Source organism: Ursus americanus, chromosome 20, assembly GCF_024610735.1.
Source record: "Ursus americanus isolate L20-20 chromosome 20, mUrsAme1.1.p, whole genome shotgun sequence".
Lineage (NCBI taxonomy): Eukaryota > Metazoa > Chordata > Mammalia > Carnivora > Ursidae > Ursus > Ursus americanus.
Genome location: NC_142146.1, coordinates 31,915,164 through 31,943,129, shown reverse-complemented (window position 1 = coordinate 31,943,129; position 27,966 = coordinate 31,915,164). Strand labels below are relative to the sequence as shown.

General features: G+C 53.3%; 1 protein-coding gene across 1 annotated transcript in view; it reads right to left on the bottom strand.

Annotated features, from left to right (window-relative positions):
- EPHB1 (EPH receptor B1) overlaps positions 1-27,966 on the bottom strand; it is a 418,735-nt gene that overhangs the window by 289,061 nt on the left and 101,708 nt on the right. The window contains exon 2 of the mRNA XM_087870214.1: positions 1,189-1,253. Coding sequence (XP_087726340.1) covers positions 1,189-1,253 — 65 coding nt within the window. The remainder of the gene's footprint in view (positions 1-1,188; positions 1,254-27,966) is intronic.

The following is a 27,966-nucleotide window of genomic DNA, read 5'->3' as shown; positions in this document are numbered from 1 at the left end:
TCCCTTGGTGATTAAGCCGTGCAGCGAGCTAGTCACCCATGCCGGGCTTCTGAACCTCATCTCCCTCCTCCGTCTCCGGCTCCGTTCCCCTGCAGTCCATCCGCTGCCAAATGCTGCCAATGCTTCCCCCTTGCTTTGCTCCAACAGCACGCTAAGTATCCTGTTTTCATCCCACTCTTCTGACCCACCCAAGACAGCTGGAGAGGCTCTTAAATGCTTTCTCTCGACTGTTCCCTGCAATCCCATCAGCAAGTGTGGCCATGGTACTCTCCGCCCTGGGATCTGTCCATCACCTACAGGACAGAACTGCCTGTCGACAGCACTGCCTCAGCGTGGCAGGCACAGCCCTCTACCGCCATGCCCCATTCCCACCCACACCCCAGCCCCGCCTCAGCACTGTCCATACCCTGCCACGTTCCAGAAACACACAATCCCTCCAATCGACTATGGCTCCTACTTGGAATATCGTTGCAGACTCCCCATTCACCACCTGTCAAACCCCCACACATTCTGTAAACCCCAACTAGCGTGCACCTTCTCTGCAAAGGCTCGTGTGTCCCTCCTAAGTTCCTCACTCCCAGCTCCGGGCCATACTTGCCTGTTGATCTCTCCACTGCCACAAAAAACAGATGTACTTCAGCCTATTCAGGCACATGGTGGTCCCCACCCCCACAGGAGGCCATGAGGTCCTCGGAGCCGGTCCATTCTTATAGCTAACAGGGTCTGGCCGGGGGCGCGAACACTGAGCAATGAATCAAGAACATCTCCCTAAGGCAAGCTCCAGGTGAAAGGGAGCCTCAGCCCTTCTGACCTTCAGCTCCTCCTTATGCTTTTGCTTCTTGGCAGCCCTGTGGGCATTACCGATTTCTGATCTTCGTCACCACCATTGGCCCACGTGCCCAGCTCTTGGCAGCCACTGCCCCTGTCCCCACACAGGTACAGCCCCAGTCACGCAGGGGCCAGCTCCCTGAAGGACTGTGTCAGGAGATGGCCTGCAGCGCCACGCTGGGGAGCAGCTCAGGTCTGAGACCCCTGGGGCTGCCTCTCTGTGGATGGGCAGGGGACACAGCCATTGACACCTATATTCCACCCCCCGAAGGTCCTGTTCTAGGCAGGCTCTGCTTCCCCAGTCATCCCATAGTCCCGGGACTGCGCAGCAGGATTGAAGGACGGATGGTTGACACTCACCCCTGACGCGGGATTGGCTGTCCAGCCCAGCTCTGCAGTAGCTGTCCTGGTGTCCATTAAAGTTTCTGTGGGTCAAAAGAGAAAATCTGGTGAGTCAGAAGATTTGCTAGACGGTGGCCCTTATGCTTATGAAAGTTACTTATGACTGCGAATGTCAGTGTTGGGAGCCTTGGGCCCCTTTGCGAAGCCTGAGGCTCAGAGAGGGGAGGAGGTTTGTCAGGATGCCACAGCTCAGACCTCAGGCGTCCTGCTGCTGCAGCCACTGTCCTCTCCCTGAAAGCCCGAAAGCCGCCTGTATGGGATGAAGTCATCTGTCCAGACACTTTACCCCTAGACATGGCTTCTTCCCAGCGTATTCTTCGAGAGGCTCTTCCAGGGCCACGTCAACCCAGTAACCAAATTTAATTCGTTCCTCGGCCTTCCTGGGCCATGTCTTTCTGCCCTCTTCCTCCCCACTGGGTTCCCTCTCCAGCCTCATCTGTCTGTCCCCACTTCTCCCCACCCCTGTCCCCTGCCTCCCTTTCAGCCATCCATGTTGACACCATGGGTGGTGCCCCATCAACTCCCTTGGCCCCAACCACTCTCCCAAGGCTCAGTTTCCCTGCAGGTTCCTTTGCCCCTGGCCCAGATCCATGCCACGCCGTCCCCCAACACTCAGCCAGGGCTCACACAAATGCGTCTCCCAGGCCCCTGTGGCCTGCTCCCCGGTTACCGATCCCCCTGGCCAGTGAGGGAAAGAGCAGCCTGACTCAGCTGTGAGCTCCTGGGGGCCGTGCAGCAGCTATAGTTCACACACCGAGACCACCAGGCACAGGGTGACCACAGACTTGCTCTTCGTGAGAACAGCTTTCTGGCAGGTAGCAACGAAGCGTCCTGAGGACCAGGCACCTCTTTCTTTTTTTCTTTTTTACTCTTCAGTCTATTATTGACCGCTGTCAGCCCCCACCTCTCAATGAAAAGTGTTCCCCCAAAGCTGCTCATGAGCTTCTGGTCAGCAAAGCCAAAAGCCTCTTCGGGTTTTCATCCGGCAGTTTTACTGAGGTAGAAATGACATACAATAAACTGCACAACAGACAATTTGATTATGTTCTGACATTTATTTATACGTGAAACGGTCACCGCAATCAAGATAATAAATATGTCCATCGTTCCCAGAAGTGTCCTTGTCCCTTTGTAAACCCTCCTTCCCTCCTGCCCCTGCCCCACCCTATCACTGTCTCTAGGCAATGACTGATTTGCTTTCTGTCACTATAGATTGATTAACTGGGATTTTCTAGAATTTTATATAAATTTTATATGAATACAGCATACAGTATATTTTAGCTGGCTTTTTTCACTTAGCATAGTTTTTTTTGGTTTGTTTGTTTTAAGATCGATCATGTTGTGGGCGCTTGGGTACTGACTCGGGTAAGCGTCCGACTCCTGGCTTCATTTGGCTCAAGTCATGATCTCAGGCTCATGGGATTGAGCCCCCATTGCATCAGGCTCTGTGCTCAGCAGGGAGTCTGCTTCAGATTCTCTCTCTCCCTCTCCCTCTGCCCCTCCCCCACTCTCTCTCTAAAATAAATAAATAAATCTTTGTTTTAAATAAAGATTGGTCCCTCGTGTCCATCAGCAGTCCACCCTGTTTTGTTGCTGAGGAGTACTGTGCTGCATGGATGCACCCTCTTTGTCTCCCCATTCACCGGCGGCTCCCAGGTTGGGGCTACCCAGGGGAGGGCATGACCATTCCAGCTCCTGCACTTCCTCACCAACTCGGTGTGGCCGGTCATTCCTCATTTGGGCCGTCTTCACAGGTATGTGCTAGTGTCACACGGTGGTTTCTCATTTCCTTACTGATGAGTGATGTTAGACATCTTTTCACATGCTTACATGCCGCCTGGTGTCCTACTGGGTGCACAGTGTTCGAGATTTTACAAGTTTCAGACTTCTTCTTAGTGAGTTTGGAGAGTTCTTGACGTATTCTGGATGCCAGTCCTTTATCAGATATATGCTTGGCAAATACTTTCTCCCACTCTGCAGCTTGTCTTTTTTTTTTTTTAACAGTGTGTTTCAAAAAGCAGAAGTTTTAAATTTTCATGAAGTTCACTTTATCAACTTTTTCTTTTATCGTCTGGTGTCATACTGAGAAATCTTTGCCTAACCCAAGGTCATGAAGATTTTTCTCCTACCTAGGTCTGTGATCTATTTTCAGTTCATTTTTGCATAAGGTGAGAGGTACGAATCAAATGTGCAATTGTTTTTGTCGTGTGGGCGTCCAGTTGTTCCAGAGGGACACCTTTGTAAATTCACGCGATGGTGCTGTTCAGCCTGGCGCAGGTGTCTTACCCACCTGGATCTCCCAGGGCGTCTATCAAAGGAACCGCCCAGCTGCATGGGTGCTCAACAAACAGAGGAGGGGGAAATACACATATGTCGCTTTGGCTTTTCCCTCCTCTGTTTCCGTTTTCTCCTGAACACACTATTCTGTGTTCACTGCTTCAGGCAGGAGATGGGAAACGTGAATGCAGAATGCACAGTTATAAAAATTGGGTGCCCCTTAGGAAACAGAGGGACACCTGGCATAAACCAGAGGTTTGGGAAGAAAGCCACACTGTGGGCAGGGCAGAGGGAATGAAAATCGAAGTGATAAATGAGGAGCTGTGTTGAGAAAATGGGTTCGCTATGCTCTCATCTCCTAGTACCCCACCCAGAGAAGGGATGGAGGGAGTACGTCGAGGTGACAGGGCCTTGCACACGCAGCATGCCAGCAGGGGAGGTGGCAGTGAGCCACCCCACCAGGCTGACATGGCCTGGACAGAGCAGAGGGAGCCTTAGGTCCCATGGGGGCTAATGAAGGGGACCCAGAACCCCTCAAGAGATGACCTGCATGGACTATAAGCAAGGGTCAGACGGGTATGGGGTGTCTCGATGGGTGCCAGTGCGGACAGGAGCCAAAAGGGCCAATGAGGTGGCTTCCTCCACGAGTTGGCACTACACAGCCTGCCTATAACCTCGGTGACATTTCTGCCACCCCGGGGGAATGGAGGCTCTAAAAAGCAAGTTGTGGGGAGTAAAGGAAATATAGCAAGCTGGGTTTGGGTTGAGAGTCCTACCCTGCACATATCTGAAGGAAGGCAAGCACTGGAACAGACTTCTCCAGTTTGTTTTCTCCTCTGATTCTTCCGACAGCTGGGGAGGCCGGGCCCTTCCTGGAGCAGCCCTCCCTTTCCCCTCATCTCCACTCCACAGCACTAATAATGATCATAATGACACACCGAATTTACATACCACGCTTCTCGGAAGACACTCCACGAGGCTCTGTAGAAATTCATCTCCATGATTACAATGCCTCCTCCAGGTGGCTCAGGAGCAGGAGCCAGCGAACCCATTTGACAGAGTTGGGGACCAGGGCACAGTAAGGTGCCGTGCTTTCTGTGAGGTCACACAGCCTCCCACCCTGACACCATAGCTCCAAACCCCAGTGTGCCGCCCACCAAGCATAGCTGGGCTTCTAGGGTTCTACTGAGGCCCTGGGGTCAGGGTGGGGGCTTTGCTCATAAAGCCAAGAAACCACAAAAGCCCCCAGAATATGCATCACCCCTGCCTTCACCTCGGGACCCAGTTGAAGTAGTGGCGAAGAGACAGGGGAAGCAGGCAGCAAGGGAAACAGAGTCCAGAATCAAAAATAAGAATTAGCCTTCATTTCTAAACCTTCCAAGGACTAGTTTGTCCTGTTAACCCCATTAATATAATCTAAGACTTCATTATATTCACAGTCACCTGCTCCGGGGCTATAATTGAAACTGTTTCTAAATAATGTTTTCCATCCACCCTACTGGCCAGAAGTTGCAGCAAGAGGAATCCATTTCTCTGCATCCTGCCCACCGTGGAGACAGAAGACCACAAAACCATAAAGCATCCACTCGATATGATTAAGGGCAGTTTCTTTTCTGGCACAGAGAGCTCCTGATTATGGCATTACATTCTGGTGGGGGCTGAATAAAAGTGATTTGAGGAGGTTTACATCTCCCTGGAGAGGGAAAGAGCACTCATTTGCATTTATAAAGCATATTGAGAGCTCTGGCAGAAAGTTATGGTGGAAGCACAATTAAATATTTACCATCACTTCTGCTCTCAAACAGTGGCGTGGGGACCAACCAGCTGGAGGTGCGTGTGCTGCTGTCAGATCTGATGCCTACAGGGGGGGCAACTCTGGAACCCCCACCCACCGCCTGGCCTCTGCCCTCTGGAAGGGAGTCCTCACTGCCCACGCGGGAGGGAGGAATGCTGGGAAGGGCAGGCACAGAGGGGGAAAGAGCGCACTGCTGGGGGCAGACTGGGTCCAGGTCCCACTTCCACCACTCTCTTCCTCTCTGTCCCATTCTCTCCCTCCTTTCTCTCTCTCTTTCCCCCTCCCTCTCCCTGCACCACCCCCATCTCTCCCCCTCCTTCTTCCTCATCTGCAGAATGTAACTAGAGCCAGCTAGTACACAGGACTGAGGGGGGGGGGAGATAAAGCAGTGCAAATACATTATTATTATTATTATTATATTATTATTATTATTATTATTATTATTATTATTATTATTATCATCATCATCATCACTTAATCACTCCAAGCTTCAGTTTTCTTAGCTATGCAAAAACCCTAATGGTGCTATCTGTAAGACACCCATAAGATATCCGTAAGACTCAATGGTATTAAATAGCTAATAATATCTCATCTACCTTCTCCCTTGCCTTGTTGTAAAGACCGAGGAGTAACACATGGAGGATACAGCAGCCAATCAGAGGGTGGGTGCCCTGGGAAGACTCGGTCTAGTCCAAGGAGGGACAAGAAGCAAAGTCACACTTGGCATCCTATTCTGGCCAAGCCCACGAGAAGGAGACAGAAACTCAAGGGCGTGGATGGGGTTCTTCTGCGGGGAATGAGTGGGCCCATCCTGACAGGGAGGATGGGAGATGCAGGCTGCGTGGTGGCAAAGGGAGATGCTGTGGTCTCCCGGACAGTGGGGAACAGTGGGGAGGAGGGAAGGATGGAGAGCTCCGCCTGTCTCTCGGGACAGAGATATCAGCACGACTCCCCCGGGCAACAAGGGCAGTGGCAGAAACAGGCTGATGAGAACGAAGTGGGAGCCACGGCAAACACGGGAGAGGGCGAGGAAGACTAAGCAAGAGGGCAGGGGAGGCCATGAGGGGAGACAGAAGGGGGCCTCTGGCGAGTGCTGGCGAGACTGGCAAAGAACCCGAGGACCCAGGCACAAGAGAAGCCTGTCAGAGAGACCCCATTCTGCCAGGGGACAACTTCCTCGCAGTGGCTTTGATATGGAAACCCTGAGGGTGTCGCCTCCAACTCTGGGGGTCGGTGTCTAGAGGTCCGGGTGGGGGGCCGGGTTGGAGCCCCTCTGTGTGGAGTAGAGGCAGCCGTCGCCTGGCTCTGCAGGCAGTTCCCCTCTCTGTCTGGATTGGCACTTTGGGATGTATTGACATTTGGGATGAATTAGATACCCATCATGGTGAAAGAGAGATAAATAAACCCTCTCCTTACAGCTCTGCCATTCTTTTTGGAGAGACATTCATCAGACATTCAGCTGAAAATATTTACAACGTCCTTCCGTGGTGGTAACAATATACGACAACATATACAGATGGAACTGGGGCTTCCGGGCCTTCTCGGAGCAGGGCTTCGTGTGTGTTTGATAAGGCGAGACTGCGGCCCTCCGGAGCATAGAAAAGCCCTCACAGCCATGTGGTCACTTCCCCGTGCTGCCCTCTGTGGCCCAAGGAACTCCTGCAGCCCAGAAGTCACACCATGGTGCAGCGGCAAGAAGCCGACCGTAGCTATGTACAAGCAAGGAGCTGAGGGGTGCCTCACTGCAGCCCCAGCTCCCGCCCAGAGCCTTCGCAAGGCTTAGGACAGTTGGAAGAGGTCTGAAACGTGATGGTACAAAGTGGCTCCAGGACGCATTCAGCAAAGGCTGTCTGAGCAACTCCCAGGGGCAGAGTGAGCTCTACACAGGCATCAGAGACGGAACAGAGGCTAGACAGACATCCCACCCCTCGGGGAGCTTGCAGGCAAGCAGGGGAACAGAAATTAATCAAATCACCATGCAGCTAAATCTGCATTTACAGCCTCAGTGAATGGCAGGAAGAGGGAATCCCAGGGACAGTTGTGAGCACTGAATAAAATGACAGGGTGGCAGGGGTATTGGAGGCCGGCACGCAGCTGGCACTCCCTCTTTCCTTCCCCATCCCCTGGCTGAGGAAAGCACAAGGATCACCACCCCCTACACCTACACCTACACACACACACACACACACACACACACACCTGCCCTGAGTACTGGCAGGATAGGCTATGTGTTAAACAGTCTCCCCCACTCCCACATCCAGAGTGTGCTGGGGACCAGAATGTGCTGGGCTTGCCTTACCACGGTAAGGCCCTCTGCCTTTCCGGGGATGCCCGTGCTGCCCTCGAGATCTGGACTCAGCAGAGCAGCCCGAGCCCCACCTAGAGCCCACACACTCCAGCTGCCACCCCAGCTCTCACAGTGCCCTCACCCCGGGCCCTGTTCCAGCCATCACGCAGCCCGCTGAGGACTCAGCCCAGCCTCCGTGCAGAGTCCTCCTGCAGCTTTCTTCCCTGGCCTTCCTCACGGCTGTGTCCTGGCTTCACATACCACACTGAATGATGCCCATGTGGCTCCCCTCTGGATCCTCGGTCCCTGAGACAGGGTCCCAGAACCAACAGCTTCTAACCCCGACTTCACACCACACCCACAATTCCTGCTGCCAGTGCAGGCCAGCCTCCCTGGAACCTCATCCCTACCCCTCTGAATCGGCCTCAAGCTGCCTCCTCGGACCAGGGGAGAGAGGGGCTTTGCCAGCTCCGGGTTTGGGATGAACTGGGTGAGTGTGAACTGTTGAGGGCACCAACCAGCCTCAAGGGCCCCTGTTCTGGCAGGACCAGCCTGAGCCCAGCACAGCTACAAAAGGCTAGAGCAAGAAAGTACTCCAGGGAAGCCTTGCACACCCCATCCCGTGTGCCCAGCCCAACTACATCTGCTCTCTACACTGCATCTCCTCTTGGGCACACTGCCCCGCCCAAACTTTCCCGCGGCCCCTCCCTGGAGCCCAGGGGGGAAGGCTCAGAGGCATTTAGCTGTGATGGCCTGTTCCCCCTTCGTCTCCTCACGTCATCTGCCGTGCCCCCGGGACTCTTTCTCCAGAGTGCCTTCTGCAGCTCTGCGTTCCTTTCCGTTCTTGGCCACCTCTCTGATTCTGGGGCTTCTCCCCCACACATGGGGACCACAGTGGCCCCCTCCTCACTGATATCTCCACAGAAGCCCCTGTGGGGCCAGTGTAAATGGTTCAAAAGCAATACGGCCACACTAAGCAAAACACTCAACCAACTCTGGAGTCCTGGGTTCCAGTCCAGCGCCACAACTGACAGGCCAAGCAAGTCACGTCTGAGCATCCAAGCCTGATCTTCAGGGGTGCATCTGGTTGCATCCGTGAGCCAGCCAGACCCGGCCCGGAGAGACGCCCCACGTACTCGTAACACGCACTGGGCGAACGCTCAGTTATGTCTTTGCCAAGTGTAAGCTGCTAGGTAAGAGAAGCTATTATTAGAGAAGCCTGCACTGATGGATGTGTCGGAGTGGCCGGTGAGGAAGGAAACAAGCGCGAGTCAACAGATGAGCCACTCCGGCCCATCTGCTGACTGACGGACGGACTGAATCAGAGCAGGCATTTAAACGATAAATACAAACTGTGAAATTTGCTCTTTTAAGGAATGCACAGATCAGTGTAGTAGCCCCCCCTTCTCTGTTTCTTTTATTTTCCAAAGTGCAATTAATTACCATAAGCAGAAGGAAGCCGCAGCGTACATGGGTCACAGCACAGCAATGTGCCTCAAGGAGTTGGGACAGCCCCCCATCTGCACTCGGTGGACACGGGGTACGGCCTGAGAACATGCCCAAAGCCCAGAGCCCTGGTTCAGATTTCCCTCCCTCCGAGGGCTCTGCCAAGGGTCATAGGGCAGCAGACCAGAGCATGGGGACAGGACATGGCTGTTCAGCTAGGGAGCTGGTGATAAGCCTCTGAAGGGCTGCCGTCTCTGTCCAGCCTGGCCTCACACCTGGTATACCGCTCAAGAGGCTCCCTCTCCCCTCCGGCCTCGGAGGCTCGCTTTGGCTCCCAGCTCTTAGAATAGTCTCTGAGAAACATAGCAAGACACCAAAGGGCAACTCTCTCAGGAGATGCATTAGCTTCTCAGGGCTGCCACAGAGCACCCCAGCCTGGGGGGCTTAAAACAACAGACAAGTGTTACCGCAGTTCTGGAAGCTCAAAGTCCAACATCAGGGTGCGAGCAGGGCCATGCTCCCTCTGTGACCTGCAGGGGAGACTCCTGCCCGGCTTCTGGTGGCTTGCCAGCAGTCCTCCATGCTGCTGGGCCTGCAGGTGGATCACTGCAATCTCTGCTTTCGTGGCACGTGCCACTGTCCCCGTGTGGCTCTGTCTTGCAAGGACACCCGCCAAGTTAGATTAGGGGCCCATCCCACTTCAGTATGACTACCCTCTATATCCACGGTGACCCTATTTCCAAATAAGTTAACACTGGGAGGTGCTGGGGGTTAGGACTTCAACACACTTTTTTTTTTTTTTTTGGCAGGGGGCACAATTCAATCCATAACAGGAGGGTAAGATGCCAGGATCTAAAGCTGCAAGGTTTTCTCCAACACATACTCAGGCCCTGTACTGGACGCTTGGCAAATAGAGACGCAGACAAGGCCGGTGTCTCCTTCAAACACATCTTTCTAGGAGGTAAGGGATGGTATCCATTGGCCCCCCTTCTTCTCCCTGTTCCATCCCAGAGGGCAGACCTTTACAGACCGCATCCACTGGGCCCCTCGCCACAGGAGCCTGGAGGGCTGGGGAGAGAGAGGCCGTGGCACATCCCTGCCTCCTCTCTGCCAACGGGGCCCCTCCCGTCGCCCTTCGGGCGCCCCATCACTGCTGCTCTCTACGTGTCTCCTGCCATCCCCGCTCCGTGCTCCACCGTGCAAACCCTCGTCAGCAGCCGCTTCATTCCCCTCCCCTCAGCCGCTCTCAGGGCTGCCACGTGCTCCCGCCAGGCCCCCCTTGATCCTGCGGGCTTACATCAGTAGTCCGGGTGCGCAGCACGCGTCTGCTGTACCTCTCTGCCACGTGCTGCGGCGTGGCACACGGGAGGTGGCCACCAGCCGAGTCCTGGTCACGCTGGACTCGGATCAGACACGCCCGCGTGTAGGCCCGGCTCCACGGCTATCGCGTTGTCCGACCTCGAGCGAGTCACTCAGAGGCCCACGGCTCACGCTCAGCCGTCCACCGAAGGAGAATAATAGCGCCCACATCTTGTACGAGGCGATCATGAGGAGCCAACGAGACACCACTCACCAAGCGCTTCTTGCGGCCTCTGACAAGCTGTAGTAGGCCCTCGAACAGCAGTTGTTGTGAGGTGCCATGTTTGGTCCTGGTGTGGGGTGTAGTCTCTCACGGGCCCGGGGTCCTCAACTATGCCCAGTGGGACTGGGCCAGCTGCCAGTCTCTCACCCGAAGCTCCTCTGAAGGATGGGCTTTGGCTCCACCTGGCCCCGGCAGCCTCAGCCGATGGAGAAGCCGCAGGTAAACATCCAGCCACACCCGCTTCTCCTCGGCCACCCCCTGCCCAACCACAGACAGACCACTTGCTGCAGCCTTCTCCCCACATACACCGTGCACGGAGGGCTCTGGGGTGCGGCCCCAGCCTCTGCAAGAACTCACTAAATGCTTGTCCTATCCTGCAGGCTCCTCCTGAGGACCAGCCGGACCAGTGTGGCCCTGTCGGGTCTGAAGCAATGGGGAAGGCCAGCGAGAAGGAGCCCAAATAGCCAAGTGGCTCCCCCTACAACACCCCCAGACACAAGCTGAGGCCCAGAAAGCAGCGCTGGGCCTTTCTGGGTACAGTGTTCCTCTCAGTGCCCTGGAGCTCAAGCAGAGCACATGAGGCTGGCATTTAAGGGACTTGTCATTGGCTCATGAACCACACCCCCAACCCAGTGCTCCCAGGATTGCCCTTCTCTGCACCTTGCTCCCCTCCCCATGATGGTGCTAGGCAGTAGGTTCCTCTCCCATCTACTATCTCATGTTCCCCCTGGGGAGGCCACCGAGAACTTAGGACAAGAGTCTCTCCTTGCATCCACACCCTTGGGAAGGGGGTCAGCAAGCAGGTGCACTACCCTTGGAGTTTTCCCAAGGGTGTGAGGTCGGGGGTAGTTCCTCAGAACCAAGGCACGATGACAACAGTGTCTGTCCCACAACCCACCCAGACAACATGCTACCAGTCTTCCCGATGTTTGAGGCCTGCTGGGCTCATTCTTTACACTGGAAGGGTTTCAACAGGATTCTTATTTAACTGGAGAGGAAGCTCTGTGCTGGGCCCTGCTCGCGGGAGACTGTTCTCATGAAGGGCCGGGCACCCAAGACCTTCCATGTACCCCACCCCTGGGCCCCTGCACAGCTGCCACTCATTCTGTGTGCTACGCCCTTTGGACACCCTACCTGGACCACAACTTCTTGTCTCCATGTGGCTCAATGATGGGCGGGGGACTTGAGCATGCAAGGACTGACAGACATTCTCCAACAAGGGAGAAGCCCTGCACAGGTGAGACTAACACAGGAACAGGGAAAGGGAGAGACTGAAAGCCCTCCATTTGGGGTACAAAAATCCCAAACACTCAGTCTTTCTTTTGCCAAATTCCTTCTTCTGCCTTTTTTTCCTTCTGTCTCAGTTCTTTTCTCCATTCTGATACCTGTAATCCCTCATCCTTTAAGATGGCCCGACACCCTCTCAGATCCACGTGTGCCCTCCGCTGCCTGAAAATATGCCACAACCAGAGAACCAAGTGGAAAACTGGGGGTAGCCACCCCTGACCAGGATCTCCAGATCTCTCCGGTAGCAAACATCTGTAGGCACCAGCCACACTGACCAGATCATGTGAGCAGGCAAAGGCAAAGCAGGCTTCCGAGGCTGCCTCAGGCTCAGGCTTGACTGCTGATGCCCCATCCGCTCCCAGGCCAACAGGCATCCCAGACCTGCAGCTGAGCTGCTTTTTTCTCACGTCCTCCTGACCCTGATCCCTCTCAGACAACCTCGACACAGGGCACACCGTTCTGTCCGATCCAGCAGCAAAGACACACACCAGGCATACGGAGAGAAAAGGGAACAAGACAGGGGTGCAGTGGTCCAAGGATATCACATAAATCCGCACGACCGCTGACGGCACAGGCCTGGCCAGGAGCCGAGCGCCGCTCAGCGCATCACCTGTTTGCATTCATGTGAGAAGAGTCAAAGAACGATGAAAATTGAGGAGCCTGGTATCTTCCAGCCTTCCGGCACCACGAGTTCTGATGGAGGTAAAATCTGTTGGCCCCAGCCACTCTGACACGCCCCGGAGTGCCAGTGGCACACAGGAGAGAACGGAGCATAATAAGCCTGCTGCCTCCTGCTTCCCATGGGCACAAGGAAAGAGGGCCTCTCCCTTCTTGGGGGATGTGGGCACCCAGGGACATCAATCACCCGGGAGAAGAGCAGGGAGGAGAGCCCGCACGCCCATGCAAAATGACTCTCTGCAGCCCTAATGAAGGCCAGCGATGGATGGGGACCCGAGCTCGTTCATCAGAAGGAGCGCGCTGCCGTCTGCCTCTCCTTCCAGGCCCTCCTGTGCCCTCGTCCTGGATTGATCTGTGGGACAGATCTCTGAAGTCACTGGCACTGTGGACTGCCCCCGGGGCCCCTGCATACCCTGGTAACAGTCAGAGAAAACCAGGTGCCCCTAGCTAGGGGGATGGCTGTGACGGGGGCTCAGGGGATATGCCAGGTGAGGGGCCACCAGTCAGACAAGGAAGGGGTGGGGCTGGTCGGCAGGCTCGCACATTCTCTTGGACACATCCTGGACCAGACTGGGACTGCTGAGTCCCCTGGGACAGCAGGAGCACCCTTAGGGGCTGCTCCAAAGCACACCTCCCACAGGTGCTAACCCTCTTTACTGACATCCTCTTCCAGGCGTCCCCTGTCCTCAGCACCGCTGTGCTGGGTCTGTTGCACCCCACACCACGGCTGTCCCTGCACGTGACCTCATGGCTCCTCACTGCCCACCCCACCCCCACACACAGACTGCCACCTCCCTCACCAGAGAGCCAGCCTGGCCTACTGCAGCCCCCAGACTCACCCCCCAGGTCCCCCGGATTGAATCTGTCCTCACCCTCACTGGCCCCTCAGCCAAACTCCTCCCCACCAAACTCCTGCAGCCATGGCCCTTCTCTCTCTTTCTGGGAAGCCTGCCTGACTACCCAACCTTTGCTCTCCACCTGCCCCTGAAGATGTAGCCCACCCCCACTGGCCCCTCAGCTTTGTAGGGCCTGTGCTCTGTGTCATCATCTCTGTGGTTTCCTGGCCCAGTGTCCTGTAGCCTGTGACATCACTCTCCTCCACGGGCACCTTGCAGGGAGCCTGGCAGTGGTGATACACAGGCGCTGGAGGGCTGACCAATGGGCCCAGCTGTGTGAATCAAGCCTGGGTTCAAGGCTGAAGGCGGCAAGGTGGAGGCCTGGTGCCTCTTCCTCCAGAAGGCCCCCCTGATGACTCAAGACACCGAGTCTGTCCCAATCACCTCCATAAGAGCCACCACTCAGTGCAGGCCTTGATCACAGTCTGCTTGCATCATTTCACCCTGTCCTAGAGGACTGATTTGGAATTGCTCACAACGTACCATCTGTCCAGGTCTAGCCCTGTCCTGTTGCACCACGTGACTGCTGTTAACTGCACAGAGGGTCAAAGGGAGGCAAGGAGTGATGGAAGCAAGGGACCACCAAGAGCAGACCCCAAGAGGAGCCTGCCAGGGAATGGTCCACTCTTAGCTGTGAGGTCACGGTTTTGGCCTCCCTGAGCTGTGTGGCTGTGGGGGGTCAATGGGGTGATGCCCAAGGCCCCTCCAGCACTGCCCCTTGAACTCCATGAATGTCTCCTGCCCCCAAGAATGGACCTCTTGCCACTCCATTTCTCCTTGTCAGGGAAAGCCCGTCCAGCCCTGCCTGTCACTCGTGCCCCTAAGGCCTCTCTCTCACCACCAAGGTGTCTGGAGAGGGCCCTGGGAAGATTTCTATTTGTGGTTCCCAATCAATGGCATTGACAGGCTCCTGGCGTCCAGAATTCCCTGAGGTCTCAAATAGCTTCAATGCCACAAATGTCCTCCCTGAGCCTTGTAAAGCTCTTGCAGTGCGTGTCTTTGTGCAGAAATGTCTCCAGAGGGCTTTGGAGCTCCCGGCAAAGCTCCCTTGTTGGCCTGCAAGGGATGCTGCTGGGTGTTTACAAATGGAGGCAAGCAGCTCTGGTGGCCACAGAGCCCAGCTCCTGCTTTGGCTACGAGCACCTGATCTGCCCTCCGCAGTAGGAAGGGAGGGCAGGGGAAGTCTGGGGCCTAAACCCTCCCAGGGCAGGAGCTGTCACACGCCCACAGCCACCAGGGCCTCGCCTTGTAGGAACTGGATAAATCCAACATCATAACCTGGAGGTCCCAGGTGTAGGACAGCACTCTCAACTGCGGAGGAGACCTGGGGTCTGGGCCTGGCTCTGCCATCAGCATGTGGTGTCAGCCCGGGTATCTCTCTGCCCAGTGCCCCTGGTGGATGCCGGATGAGGGGGCTGATCACCATAGGCCTTTCTGGACTGAGGCTCTTCCCTGAGTGGACGCTGAAGTGCCACTCCTAATCTAACAATTGGCCAGGGACGGGCGGGGGGGTGGGGCACCTGGAAGTCACTCCCTCCTCTTCAGTGGAAGCTCAAAGAGAGAGTCCTTCATCAACTTGGCTCTGCATTTCCCTGCTAGGTTGGGGCAGAGGCTTCCTTGCGAGGCTGGCACCTCTCAACTCTCTATCTTGGTTTTCTGGCCAAAAGAGCAGGCTTCACCAGCAGTTCTCTTCCTTCTGAACTGAGTAAAGATCAAGTCCAGTGGCGTCAGGATCTGGAGCTCTGTTCGTGTCTTCCAGCTTGGACAGGATATCTTGTCCAGATTTCATCTGCCTACTCATATCACTTCCTATCCAAATACATTGGAGATTGGGCCCCAAACTAGGCATCACTCTCAGTTCAGAACCTCTCAAGGTTTAAAAAGCTCCAGAAGTTTGGTACCCTCCTCCACCCTCATCTTGAGCCTTTGATACAGCACCCTCACCAGTTAATCATTCAGTGTCTGCTTACATACCACTGAAGATGAGCCACTCACTACCTTTCCCAGCTGCCTATTTTCTTCTCAGACTGTTTCAACTGTCAGAAGGCTGGCTCCTTGGGATTTCCTTCCTTTGGCCCTTGCTATGACCCTGAAAGGGTCTCCACAGAATCAACAGCTTCTCTTTCTCCATGGCAGCCTTTTGGATTATGAGGGGACAGGACCTTCTGAGTTTTCTCTCTCCCCCACACTCCAGGTTCCCTCAGCCCCTCTTTCAGCCCTGCCACCTCATGTGCACTGTCCTCATGGGACAGGACCCACCATGGAGCTCGAATGCTTTACATGGTCTGAGCAGCACTGAGGAGGGAAGGGGGCTGTCACCTCCCTGGTGGGCACACCCTCCCCTCATCTCCTTATCAGTTCCCTTATGAATCCCACTGAGCGTACCAGGGTCTCCTTAGGAGAAACGTGGCTCCTTGGAGCTCTGAATCCTTTCCCAGGCCCCTAAAGACATGACGAGCAGCCCCTCTTCCGTGTGTGGGGGCTCTTCCTCCTTGCATTCCCCCTCCTCCTGGCTCTCTTTGCTCCTTCCGCCTCCCTCAGCACTCCTGCCTTCTCCCTCTGCCTGCTCCCTCCTCCCCCTTTGCGCCATTGTTGCTGCTTAATAGGGTGTTTCTGGGATGAATAGTGTTTTCAGCCCTGGCTGGGAATACATCTGGCCTTTCCCAGCCCCGCCCTGTCCTCATGGACACTGGTAGAGTTCTGTGGAGAGCTGGCCCAGACAATGGGCCAGCAGATTCACTTAGAACTCACAAAAGCCCCAGTTCCCTCCACGCAGTGCAGAGTGACAGGCACAGGGAACAAATCCCCTTCCCTGCATGTCGCCCGCGTGGGATACAGTGGGGGCATTGGGGCCCTGTACAAGCAAGGCTAGAGCCCTAGGTCCTGGACCCAGGAAAGCTTTGACAAGGGCCAGCCCCTCTCTAGTCAGAGCTCCCAGAGGCTTGGCAAGGCCCCCACTCCATGAATTTATCGGGAATATTAACATCTCTGTGCCTGACACATGGAAGTCTCTAGATGCAACCACAGAAGGCCCCACATCTTGTGTTTAGAATATAAGGAGTGAGGGCTTGCAAAAAGGAAGATGGGATACACAGTGCAGGGCACTGTGGGCTGTCTGAGGGCAGGGATGTGTCCAGGAGGGGGTAAGAGCACCAGCAGCCCACTCACATTTGGGTGAATGGGCCAGTGACTGAATCAGTGTGGGAACAAGACCCTAGCAAGGCCATCAGCCTACAGTTTCTCAGGGGAGGAAGCTTATCTGCAGTGTATTGGTCCCTAACTCTGTACCAAGAGACCCTGAATTTAAGGGCAGCCATGTGTTAGAAGCCCGGAGGCGGAGGCCCAGTTGTGGCATGTGGGAGGGGAGAGTGCGTATGAAGTAACCAGGGGCCTAGATGGCTCTTCCTCATCTCCCAAGGATACTCAGTTGGTAATATCCAAATGTGGGCATGTTCTAAGACTTCTATTAATTTTTAAATTGAGTAATACAATCAAGTGTACGCTCTCTCTTGTAAGATGCCGATTCCCCTTGAGCTCCTCCTGATTTCCGTCACCAGCACCACTAGCTGGCTTTCTCAGGAAGGAAGGGGTCGCCACTTCCCCACATCATAAAAGCTGCTCTAATGTATGTAACAAATGGAATGATGATAAATGGCAACCAGCAAACTGTGTCCCTCCTGGAAGGCCCCTCGGTACTTCACATCTCAGCTTCACATCTCAGCAAAATGACATGGCACTTGACTCTATAACAGCCAAAATGCAGTGTTAAATCTAGGAATGGCCAGAAACAACTGAGCTGTGTTTTCTTCATGCTTCACCACGTTCCTTAGGCCCACCTGCTCTTCCTTTTAAAAAAATGATGTAAACCGTTACTTATCAGCAGAGGAAAACACACACCTGCCTCCTTTAGAGGACCCCCTACCTAGCCAGCTATGGTGCAGCGAAGAGAGCAATGGAGTTGAAGTCAGAAAACACGGTTCTAATCCAGGTAGACAGATAATAGCAGTGTGACCCTGGGCAACCCACACCACCTCTCTGAGCCCCAGATTTCTCACTGGTAACGTGGGTACAATATACCTGTTTCTCAAGGTAGTTTGAAGCTCTAACGATGCTATTGTGAAGGTTTATTATTATCCCTGGCTCATAATGATCTCTCATTAATATTATCTATTATTATTTTTAAACAGCTGGATAAAAAATTAAGACATATGGTTTCTATGAAGAGTGTAAGGTCTGTGTCTAGACAGCAGCCCCATGCCCGTTCATTTTTTGCTTGTGGATGTCCAGTTGTTCGAGCACCATTTGTTGAAGAGACTGTCTTTGTTCCATTTTATTGCCTTTGCTCCTTTGTGAAAGATCAGTTGACTCTATTTGTGGTGGTCTTTTTTCTGGGCTCTCTGTTCTGTTCCACTGATCTATCTGTGTATTCTATTGCCAATACTGCACTTTCTCGATTATTGCAACTTTATAGTAAGTCTTGAAGTTCTCCAACTTTGCTCTTCGATATTGTTTTGGCTGTTTGCGGTCTTTTGTCTCTCCATATAGACTTTAGGATCATTTTCTCTCTCTCCATAAAGTAACTTGCTGGGATTTTCATTAGGATTGTGTTAAATGTATAGCTTAAGTTGGGAAGAACTGACATCTTGACAATATTGCATCTTCCTATCCATGAACATGGAATATCTCTCTATTAAGTTCTTCTTTAATTTTGTTCATCAGAGTTTTGCCATTTTCTTCATAAAGATCTCATCCATATCTTGTTAGATTTATATGTAAGTATTTCATTTTTGAGGGGATGCTAACATATGCTTTTAATAAATAGCCCTTAGAGTTTATAAAATGTTTTCACAGACATTATCACATTTTCAAAAGACTTAGGAGATAGGCATGTGCTCTATGACTTGAGATCTTATTATATACACTAGCCATAGTACCATCAATTGAACGGGTCTTGGCTTGCATTCCCTAGAACTCTGCAGGTGATACACCATCTTGGCTGGAAAAGAACACAACTCCAGGGGATGTCCTCCAGCCTGCTCAGGAGCACACACCCCCAGGTGGCCTTAGTTTACCACCCAGCAGCTGGGTTGAATGATGTCCACTACAATGGTCTGTGCTGGCAGCTGGCAAACTTCCTGTCAAGGGACAGAGTAAATATTTTAGGCTTTGTGAGCCATAAGGTTTCTGTTGCACCTATGTTAATCTGCATTGCCATTACAGCACGAAAACAGGCTATAGGCTCGATTGCGCCCATGGCCTACTGTTTGCCCTACTCATCGTCTAGACAGATAAGGGCTCTGGCATGGACAAATGTGCTGACAGAATTTGTGCAGTGAGATTTAATTTTTTTCTTATAATTTTTGATTAACTAATTCATTATTTTAGCATATAATAATAAAATAGCCTTCGAGCTATCAGCATACCTACAAACTTCTGCAGAAGTCTGTGTGACCCTTTCAGAACACCAGAAAGACACCAGCTGCAACCCTGGGGATATTTAGTGAACAAAAAATTAAATATGGTTTCTATATACAGGTATTCTAAGTAAAGTATACCCATGGAAGATGACTGCCCTAACTCTGGTCTATGATGCTGTCCTCATGGGCTAACCGGTTTCTACCAGATTCAGGAGGGAGTTAAGTCCTTCCTAGAAGGTCTGAGGGAAACAGGAAAAATGCAGGGAGCCCAAGTCTCACCCGCCATGACTAAATTTTCAGAGAAACATGGGTAATTAGTTTGTCTGTCAGCTGGGGGTCTGTAGACTTGGCACATCAATGGAGACATGTTGCCATGGGAACACTCAGGAGGGCCACAGGCCCTGGGCCTTGAGAAGAGTCCCCTTTGATCTGATCGGGCCATCATCAGAGGCACAATGAAAGATATCAGTTGAGAGAAAATGCAACATAGCAAAACCAGGTGGCAGAAGGAGAGAAGTCAGCAGATGGGCAAAGAGGGCTTTGGAAAGGAAGCCAAGAGCAAGATGCTCAATCAAAACAGGCCAAGGCCTGCCCAGGAATCATGCGGAAGTGGCAAGGCTCTGGGCACCTTCCACAGCCTCGAGGGCAGCTGGGAGGTGATGGACACAGCAAGGCCCCTGTCACCACCAAGACTGAATTTATGCAGCTACAACCAAAGAGTACCAAAGAGTGCCAGCAACCACCAAAAGCTAGGAGAGAGTCATGGAACGGATTATCCCTCAGAGCTTCCAGAAGGAACTAACTTGGCCCACACCTTCATTTCAGACTTCTGGCCTCCAAAACGGTGAGAGAATAAACTTCTACTGTTCTAAGGCCCCAGCTTATGCTGATTTTGTGCGGTAGCCCTGGGAAGCTAATCCAGCCAGGAATGGCATGTTCCCCCCATGATCCCAGGAACATGGTCTGTCTTGCCCACACCTATATCCTCAGACCCAGGCACACTGTAAGTACTCACCACCTGCTCAGTGCACGGATGGCCAGGACTGCTACAGGCTCTGAGTAGCTGATGTGTGGTTCCTGGGCCTGAGGGTAGGACCAGGGGTGGAGGGGAGCTGGCTGAGGCACTGGCCTGAAGGCTGTGCAATTCTCTGACTTGGGTGGGAGGTCCTGAGTCCAGGGGCACTGGGGAAGTGGAATAAGGAATTGTGGCAAGGGACAGCAGAGGCTGGAAGGCCAGTTGGAAGTAGTGATTGGGTTCTCAGAAATCCATGACCCGGAGGCTTGTGACTGTCCTGAAAAATGCCCTTTATCACCTCAGTTTCCAAAAGAATCTTTGGAGCTTACTGGTACAGGCTACCAGGGCCCTGGGACAGAGAAACAGGTGAGCCTGGAGTGGTCAGAGAAGATTTCCTGCAAAAAAATCCAGGCACAGCTTGGATTATGCAAAGGATTTGGATGGGAGAAGAAATAAGAGAATGGAGGGTTTGGAAATGTTTCCCAAAGGGTAATCTGTGGAACTGGGAAATGAGAAGATCTATTTCAGGGAAAAACAGGCTGTGTGGTCAAATTAGAAAAGTTAGCTAAACCAGTGTCCTTACTGCAGAACTCTTTAGAGTAAGGATAAAGGGGTGGCTTGTGAAGTGCGGCTCCAGGAACAGACCATCCTCAGTAGCTGCCACTGGACAAGTACTCTGGCTGCCAAGGAGAGCGTATGGTAAATGGGCAGCAGAGAGTGGCCGTCGCAGGGCCAGCTTGGTGTGGGCCAGCAGAACTGGGGGGGGGGCAGTCCTCACCATTCTCAGCCTTCCATCCACATGGCTCGGGAGGTGGGTGTGAAGCCAGAGGCGAGGAGGGCCCCGGTGTGGTAGAGACACACCTGGTAAGATGCATGAGCCTAAGTGTCACCATGTCTTCTCTGGTAAGGAAGAAAATCTCCTCGTTAACGAAAGAAGGCAAGATGACAGGGCATACACTATGTTTATCTTCATTTTATATCCTTTAAGATGAGCTTATGATAATGCTCCACTTTTTTTTTTAAGATTTTATTTACGTATTTGAGCGAGAGAGAGCATGCGCACACACAAGTGAGCGGTGGGGAGGGGCAGAGGGAGAGGGACAAGCAGACTCTGCACTGAGCATGGAGCCCCTATGTGGGGTTCGATTTCATGACCTGAGATCATGACCTGAGCTGAAACCAAGAGTCAGACACTTAACTGACTGAGCCCCCCGGTTGCCTTGACGACGCTCCACTTTGGTACAACTCTGATGTCCCCGAACAGCACACTGATCCTGATTTGGTCCATTTTCAGCTTACTCTTGGTGGGAATCCCTGTCCCAGCTCCCCAAACTGTGCTCATTTTAAGAGGGGGCAGTAGGAAAGAACCCCATGCCTGGAGTGGGGTCCTGTACCACTCCCTGAGCACAGCCCAGCCCAGCTCAGCCCCCTACATTATCCTCAGAGCCACATCTGCTCCAAAGATCCCTGCTTCCCATCATCCCGGGACTCTGGAACTCCCTCCCCATTCCTAGCCAGGCAGTACCCGAGGCCGTACAGTGTGGGAAGCCCGACAGGCCATACTGGCTGGCCCTTGTAAATCTACCCACCACAGGCTGCCTCTGCTCCTCTCCCTTTCCTTTGAACGCACCTGAGCATCTTGACCTGGCAGGCGGTCTCTACAGATGTGCTGAACTGATGGATAAAGCACGTGGGTTTCCCAAAACAGAACTCTGGCCTCCTACCTAGGTTGGCAGTAGCTGGGAATCAAGAATGCCCAGGTCACCAGAGGAATGCCTGACAGCCTCCGGGAGGCTCTCGGGCTCCCTCAACCAGCACTTTTGATAGCTCCGGGGAGGAAAGTTGAGGGGAGCTGATCCCTGGTGGTTTCTCAACCTCCTCCATCTGCAACTTACAGAAGCATGCAAAGGGGCACCCTCCCCGAGGGATGGGGGCTTCCTGTGGCTATTGGAGGATGAGGCAGACCCTTACGCTGGACCCACCTCACCCACTCACCACTCAGCTGCTCTGCCTCCACGTGGCCTGAGGGATGGTCCAGCGACCAGCAACAAAGCTCCTGCTCCACTCATGACTTTTGCTTGGCGGATTCGGCTCCTGTATAGATCATTCGTCACTCAGAATGCCGCCCTGCTACTGGGGATTGGATACCTGTCACAGGTGCAAAGCTGTCTTCCCCCAAGGTCCCCTGGTTAAAGCAGAGAGGTGGAAGAGCGAGGTGGCTTGACCAAAACAAGCAACTTTTGTCACAAATAGGTCTCTGGGGGCGCCTGGGTGGTTCAGTTGGTTAAACGCCTGCCTTCCGCTCAGGTCATGATCCCAGGGTCCTGGGATCGAGCCCCGTGTCAGGCTCCCTGCTCAGCAGGGAGTCTGCTTCTCTCTCTCCCTCTGCTGCTCCCCCTCCTTGTGCCCTCTCACTCTCTCTGTCAAATAAATAAATAAATTCTTTAAAAAAAATAGATCTCTTTCAGACTATCTAATCTTGAACATACTGTATCAACACTGTACTCAGATGCTTTAAAGCAATTTTTAAAGTTCGTCTCTAAATTACACCAGTTCTCGTCCGTGACCACCTCACAACTGTGATCAGCTACAGAAATCATTTCCTCGTGCCCACATGTGGGATCCACAGAAGCCAGCTTGGCTTTGCTCCCCAAATCCCTCTGCCCATAGCCTCTCCACTGGGAGGCATTTCTCCCAATCATGAACTTGTCCCCAGCACAAAGTGGCCCCTAGCTGCACAGCGGAAGGCCCCACCACCACGGACCCTCCTCTCAAACAGGCTGGGGGGGGATGTCCCTCTCCACGGTGCTCACCTGCTCTCCGAGGAACTGTGCCTCTCTCCCACAGCCCCCCGCCCTCACCACCCCCTCCGCCACCCCAACGGGTGCCTTCCTTCCAGAACCACTGCAGAAAGATGAAAAGGACTATGTCCCTTAAACACAAGAGAATATTTTGAACAGAGAATTAACAGCAAATTAAACTGGTTTCATTGTACTCGTTCATGCGCAAAATGAGTGTGGGAGTTAAGCGGAGAAAAACCAAACAGGCAACGCGTTGTGATAATCGGGGGGGTAGAACCCAGCCTCAGAAGGGAATGATCACTCAGGGGAGGAAAGCGCCACGCGGCATGGGCTCTTAATTGGTCAGGAGCGCTGCCTCTCCCCAACCCCAACTCCGCTCCGGGCCGGAGCTCCACAGGGGCTGGGCGCGCACTGAGCTCCTTTGGGCAGGGCGGCGGCCGGTCCCATGAGGGCGGACGCACCCTCCCGCCAGCGCCCAGGCACCTGCCCCTGTCCAGAGAGCAGCAGGGGCGCCGGGGCCGGAGCAGCCGCCCCCACGCCTCTGCACTCGCTCAAGCAGCAATGTTACAGCAACAACCAACGAGGGTCCACATTCCTTAAGCCCCTTTCCATCTTGGGCACGCTGGGCTGTGGTGGGGTCACGGTGGAACTGCTCGGCCTGGGAAAGACATGCGATACCAGCAGTATCCTGTGGCCCCTCAGGATCTGTGGTGAGCAGCGACAACATCACAATCAGCCCTAGAACACCGAACGATTTTAACAACCTCACAAATCTCTTTTCTGCCGGCCATTGGTCCATCCATTGTCGGATTCCCCTCTCTGGTGGGTACCCGGGCCCCTCCCTTTGCAGAGGCCTCAGTGCCACTGTCCCTAGAAATGCATGCACAGGCCCTGGCTGGCTGGGATGGAAGTGAGCAAGAGGACCTGGACCTCTGGCCCCCAGGACCCGGGCAGCAGGTGATTCTCAGAAAGGGCAGCAATGATCCTACCAGGCAAATTCATTTTGAATGGCAAGGCATGCTGTTAAATGTGCGCGTCTCACTGTACATGCCCACACCGCAGGCCTTGGGGCAAGCTGGGGCCTCTCTCCTGGGCAGACCGCCGAGAGGGGAGACGTGACGCTCCGCTCCTCCCTGCCCCTCCCCTCCTCGCACACCCACCCTGGCTTTTCCAGCACAAATAGGACCGACTGCCACAGCCAGACACTATCCAGGGTACCTGGATTGCAAGAGCCAGACAGAGCCACGAGCAGGCTGCTCGGGGCCTCGCCTGCCTTAACCACCTGGAACAAGGCCCTCAGCCGCCCTTAGCTGTCACAGAGCAACCCAGGGCTCTAAGTGGCGTGCTCGCACTTCCATTTCTATTTCTTCTCAATACATAAAACAAAAGGAAAGGAAGAAGTTGAGCTTAGTCATGCTGAGTCTACAGAGGGCCCTGGTGCCCTCACCTGGGGTATGGTAGGGGTCATGTGTCAGATACAGCTTCTGAGGGGTCCTGAAAGAAGCCGGGGAGGGCAGCATGCAGAAGGGTGTCCAGAGGGCCCGAGCTCTGTGCTCATTTGCGGCGTGACATTACAGTTTATAGATGCCCGGTGAAGAGCACTGACAGGTTATATCATCGGGCCTAGACAAAACTAACCCTACAAAAATGGAATAGGACCTTTAAAAGCTTCCTGCAAAGAACTCACAAGCTGAACCATCCCCATGCCGCAGGTGTAAATAAAGCCTGCGAGCCTGAGGTTGCTGACATTGCCCTACACCTAGAAATTGCTCTTCATCAGCCATACAAGGCGCTGAGAGCCAAGCTCTCTAATCAGATCTGAAAAGAAATTGGCCAAAAACATCAAATAATCAGGAAGATTATTTGAAATATGGATATATACCTGCTATTGCTAATGATGAACCTTTCCCTGAGTGTATATTTGCCTTGCTGTACCAGCTAACAAGATTAAGAATGCATGTTAATTCATGGCAAGATATTTTAAAATATTGTTTATTTCATCTTTATCTGATTTTAAAATAATTTTTATTTTATTGCATATATTAAAATGCACAGAATAGATTAGTACGGCAGCGTGCACACGTGTCCACACAATACGTACATGTACAAGTACCGGAGGGCGTGCATGACCCAGGATTTCCACCCTCCTCTTGCCAGAGACTCAGGCCGAAGCCCTCTGCCCTCGCCTGGATTCCCGGCTCTCTCCTCTTACCTGTTTTGTCTATCACGTCTTCTCCGTGTTTACTCTCTGAATACCTGCCGGTCAGTCCCTTTCCCCCCCCCCCACTGCCGTCACCCAGCCATGCCAGACCCCTTTCTTCTGGACAACAGCAGCAACTTCCATCTCACCTGCTCTCCTGCCCCTCCCAAACCCAGCCTCCATCTTACAGACAGGTCAGGCTCCCTAAAATGCAAATGGCATCAAAACTCTCCGACCCAAAAGCTTTCCACAGCGTCCACGGACCCAGGGGAAAGTCTCAGCTCCCTTCCCCTCCTCCTGCACATCACAGACATCATTACCAATAATATCTACTGATCCCTCTCTGTCACCAGCCACCGTTGCTACCTGGCCTGCATCTGCTGCCTCTCTGAATGTCCACCACCCTTTCCGAGGTGACACAGGTACTCTGTCCGCTCTGCAGACGAGCCTGAAAGAGGTTAAAAGACCTCGCAGTTCCCTGCAGCTCAGTGCTGTCTCTGCACCCTGCCCCGAACCTCTTTCACCCCAGCGCCAGCCTTACCACTCCTCAGGGCTGTTCTCAGTGCTGCCATGTCCTCTATTACCGCCAAGCCTTGATTCACACACCCCCCTCTCCTTCCCTTTCCCGGGGTGACTCCTCTCGCCACCTGGCTTTAGCTTGGATGCTGCCATCGATGACACATCTCCCCGTCTAGGTCACAGCCACCAATGGCTGCTGAGCCAGCAGGTGCAAAGCCTGTGGGGAAACCAAGTCGAGCCAAACCCGTTCCGGCCTCCGGGTCTAACTTCCAGTTTACAGGGTGTCCAGGAGCCCCAGCAGGACACTGACGCCATGGGCGTGCGACCTGCAAAACCCAGACCCTGCAAAACTCTCCGGGACACACAACTAGGTCATTCAACAACTAAATTATGTGAGAAAATAGGATGTCCAGGGAAACGTATGGATTAGAAGAGACAAGTCAACCAAATGGAACAGGCGGATCTTGTCTGGATCGTGATTTAAATAAACCAACTATAAAAACTTTTATGAGACACAGGGAAATTTCAACGCTGACTGGATATTTGATAACACTAAGAAATTAGTGTGAACTTTTTTAGATATGATAATGGTATCGTGATTATGTTAAAGAAAATATGAACATATTTATTCATGTAAAAATTATTAAATTCTGATTATGATAAATAAGACCAAAAGATAAAAGCTTTTTCGAAAACAAGTTGCCTTCCCCAAGCACCCAAGTATGAAATAGGTATTTGTATGAAATCTCAAAGAATCCCTGAATTTTCCCATCAGACCAATCACCACACTTTCAAGTAATGATTTCATTAAGGCCGTTCTTCCCCAGGCAACGGTAAGCCATATGAGGGCAGAATTGTGTCTTTTGGTCAGTGTGGGGTCCTCTGGAAACATACACATGCACACACACACACACACACACATTCCCCCCCGACACCAACACACACCCATAAGCACCTCCACCCATTCACACGCCCCTCCCACCTCTGTGACCAAGGCCACCTCCCCACTAGGCCCCACGAGCCCAAGCAGGACAAGAGTCTCCATGACATTCCAAGGGCCCCTCCAGGTCACTCTGGAGTGTGCTTGATATGTCCTCCCCTCTCTTCCTCTCCCTCCCAACATCCTTAGTTATCTCTAACCCAGCCTACACGCACACCATTGCCAGAGCTTTCTTTCTTAACTACCACTCTCACCTGGCCTCCTCCTGGCTCAAAATGCTACTTAGGGTATAATCTCTACTCGACCAGGGACAAAAAATGAGCAGCCAGGAAGCCCGTGCATCATGCTAGGCCCACCAGCAGATCTAAAGTTGTACACAGTAAGATCCCCGCCCCCAAAGGCCTCAGCTTCTCACAATCACAGCCACCCCGTCTGAGTACCTACTGTGTGTTCCACCTGCTTCCCACACCAGCCTGAGGGACAGGCTGCATTATCACGCTTCTACAGACAGAGAAACTGGGCTCAGAGATGAGGCCTCAGAACATACTGCACCCAGAGCCTGATTTCAAGGAAGAGATCAACTTCAGGATGTGATCACATTATGTTTGGAAATATACTTATTCTATCAGATGCAAAGGGGTACTTGAGCTGGGGCTGAGCAGCTGAGTAGAAGTATGCTGGTCCAAGAAGCATGGAAAGGGATTCCAGGCAGAGGGAATGGCAAGGGCAGGGGCAGTGAAGCATGCAAGAACTGTGTGTTTGGGGGGACCAGCAAGCTGCTCAGTGTAGGATCTCAGATGCACTGACAAGAGCAAATGAACACTCGGGCCAACATCAGTTAGGAACTATCTCATTCTCTGTCTAGCACATCCAGCAAAAATGGTCCATAACCCCCAGGTCCCCATGACTGAGGATGATGATAAAGATGGTGATGAGGACAATGGTAATGAATTTCATGCATCGGGAGTCCAGGGTGTCTTTCCTACTCCTGACCCCTGAGAAGCATCCATGGTGTGAAGAGCCCATGGCGTTCCTCTCGCCCTCTGCCCCACCGATCAGCGCACTGGGAAATTAAGAAAATCGGAACTGCTAAATAGGGTGCCTACCTCGTCTGCTGGGAGCCTACTAAGAACCCGCACAGGACATCCTCCAGATCATGTTGCCCCACACACCGCCCTCCACCTGCACTCGCTCAGGGGACTTGCCAGCATCAGAATTTGGGGCACACTAGATCCGAGCTCCCAGCCAGCATGCTGCAGACCTGCCATTGCATACATCTCGTTCCGACAGGGAAGGGAGACATCGGGCGCTCCCAGGGCCTGGGGGCAGAGCTCCTGAAGGCTGAATCACCTCCTGAAAAGCCTCGGAGCTTCTCAGCTTGGAAATGAAATGACACACGCGAGAGGGCAGACATTTCCACTCCTGAGCATCCGTTGTTTCCTCAGTGAGCAGACAGACCCGCGCAGACACTGCTCTCCTCCACAGATGGGCGCCTAGAAAACACAACATTGCTTCCAAACTACAGGCGGTGCGGAAGGCCCGTCTCACCTGCTAGCATGCTGACTGCCGATACTTGCCGGGGGTCTCCCAGGAGTT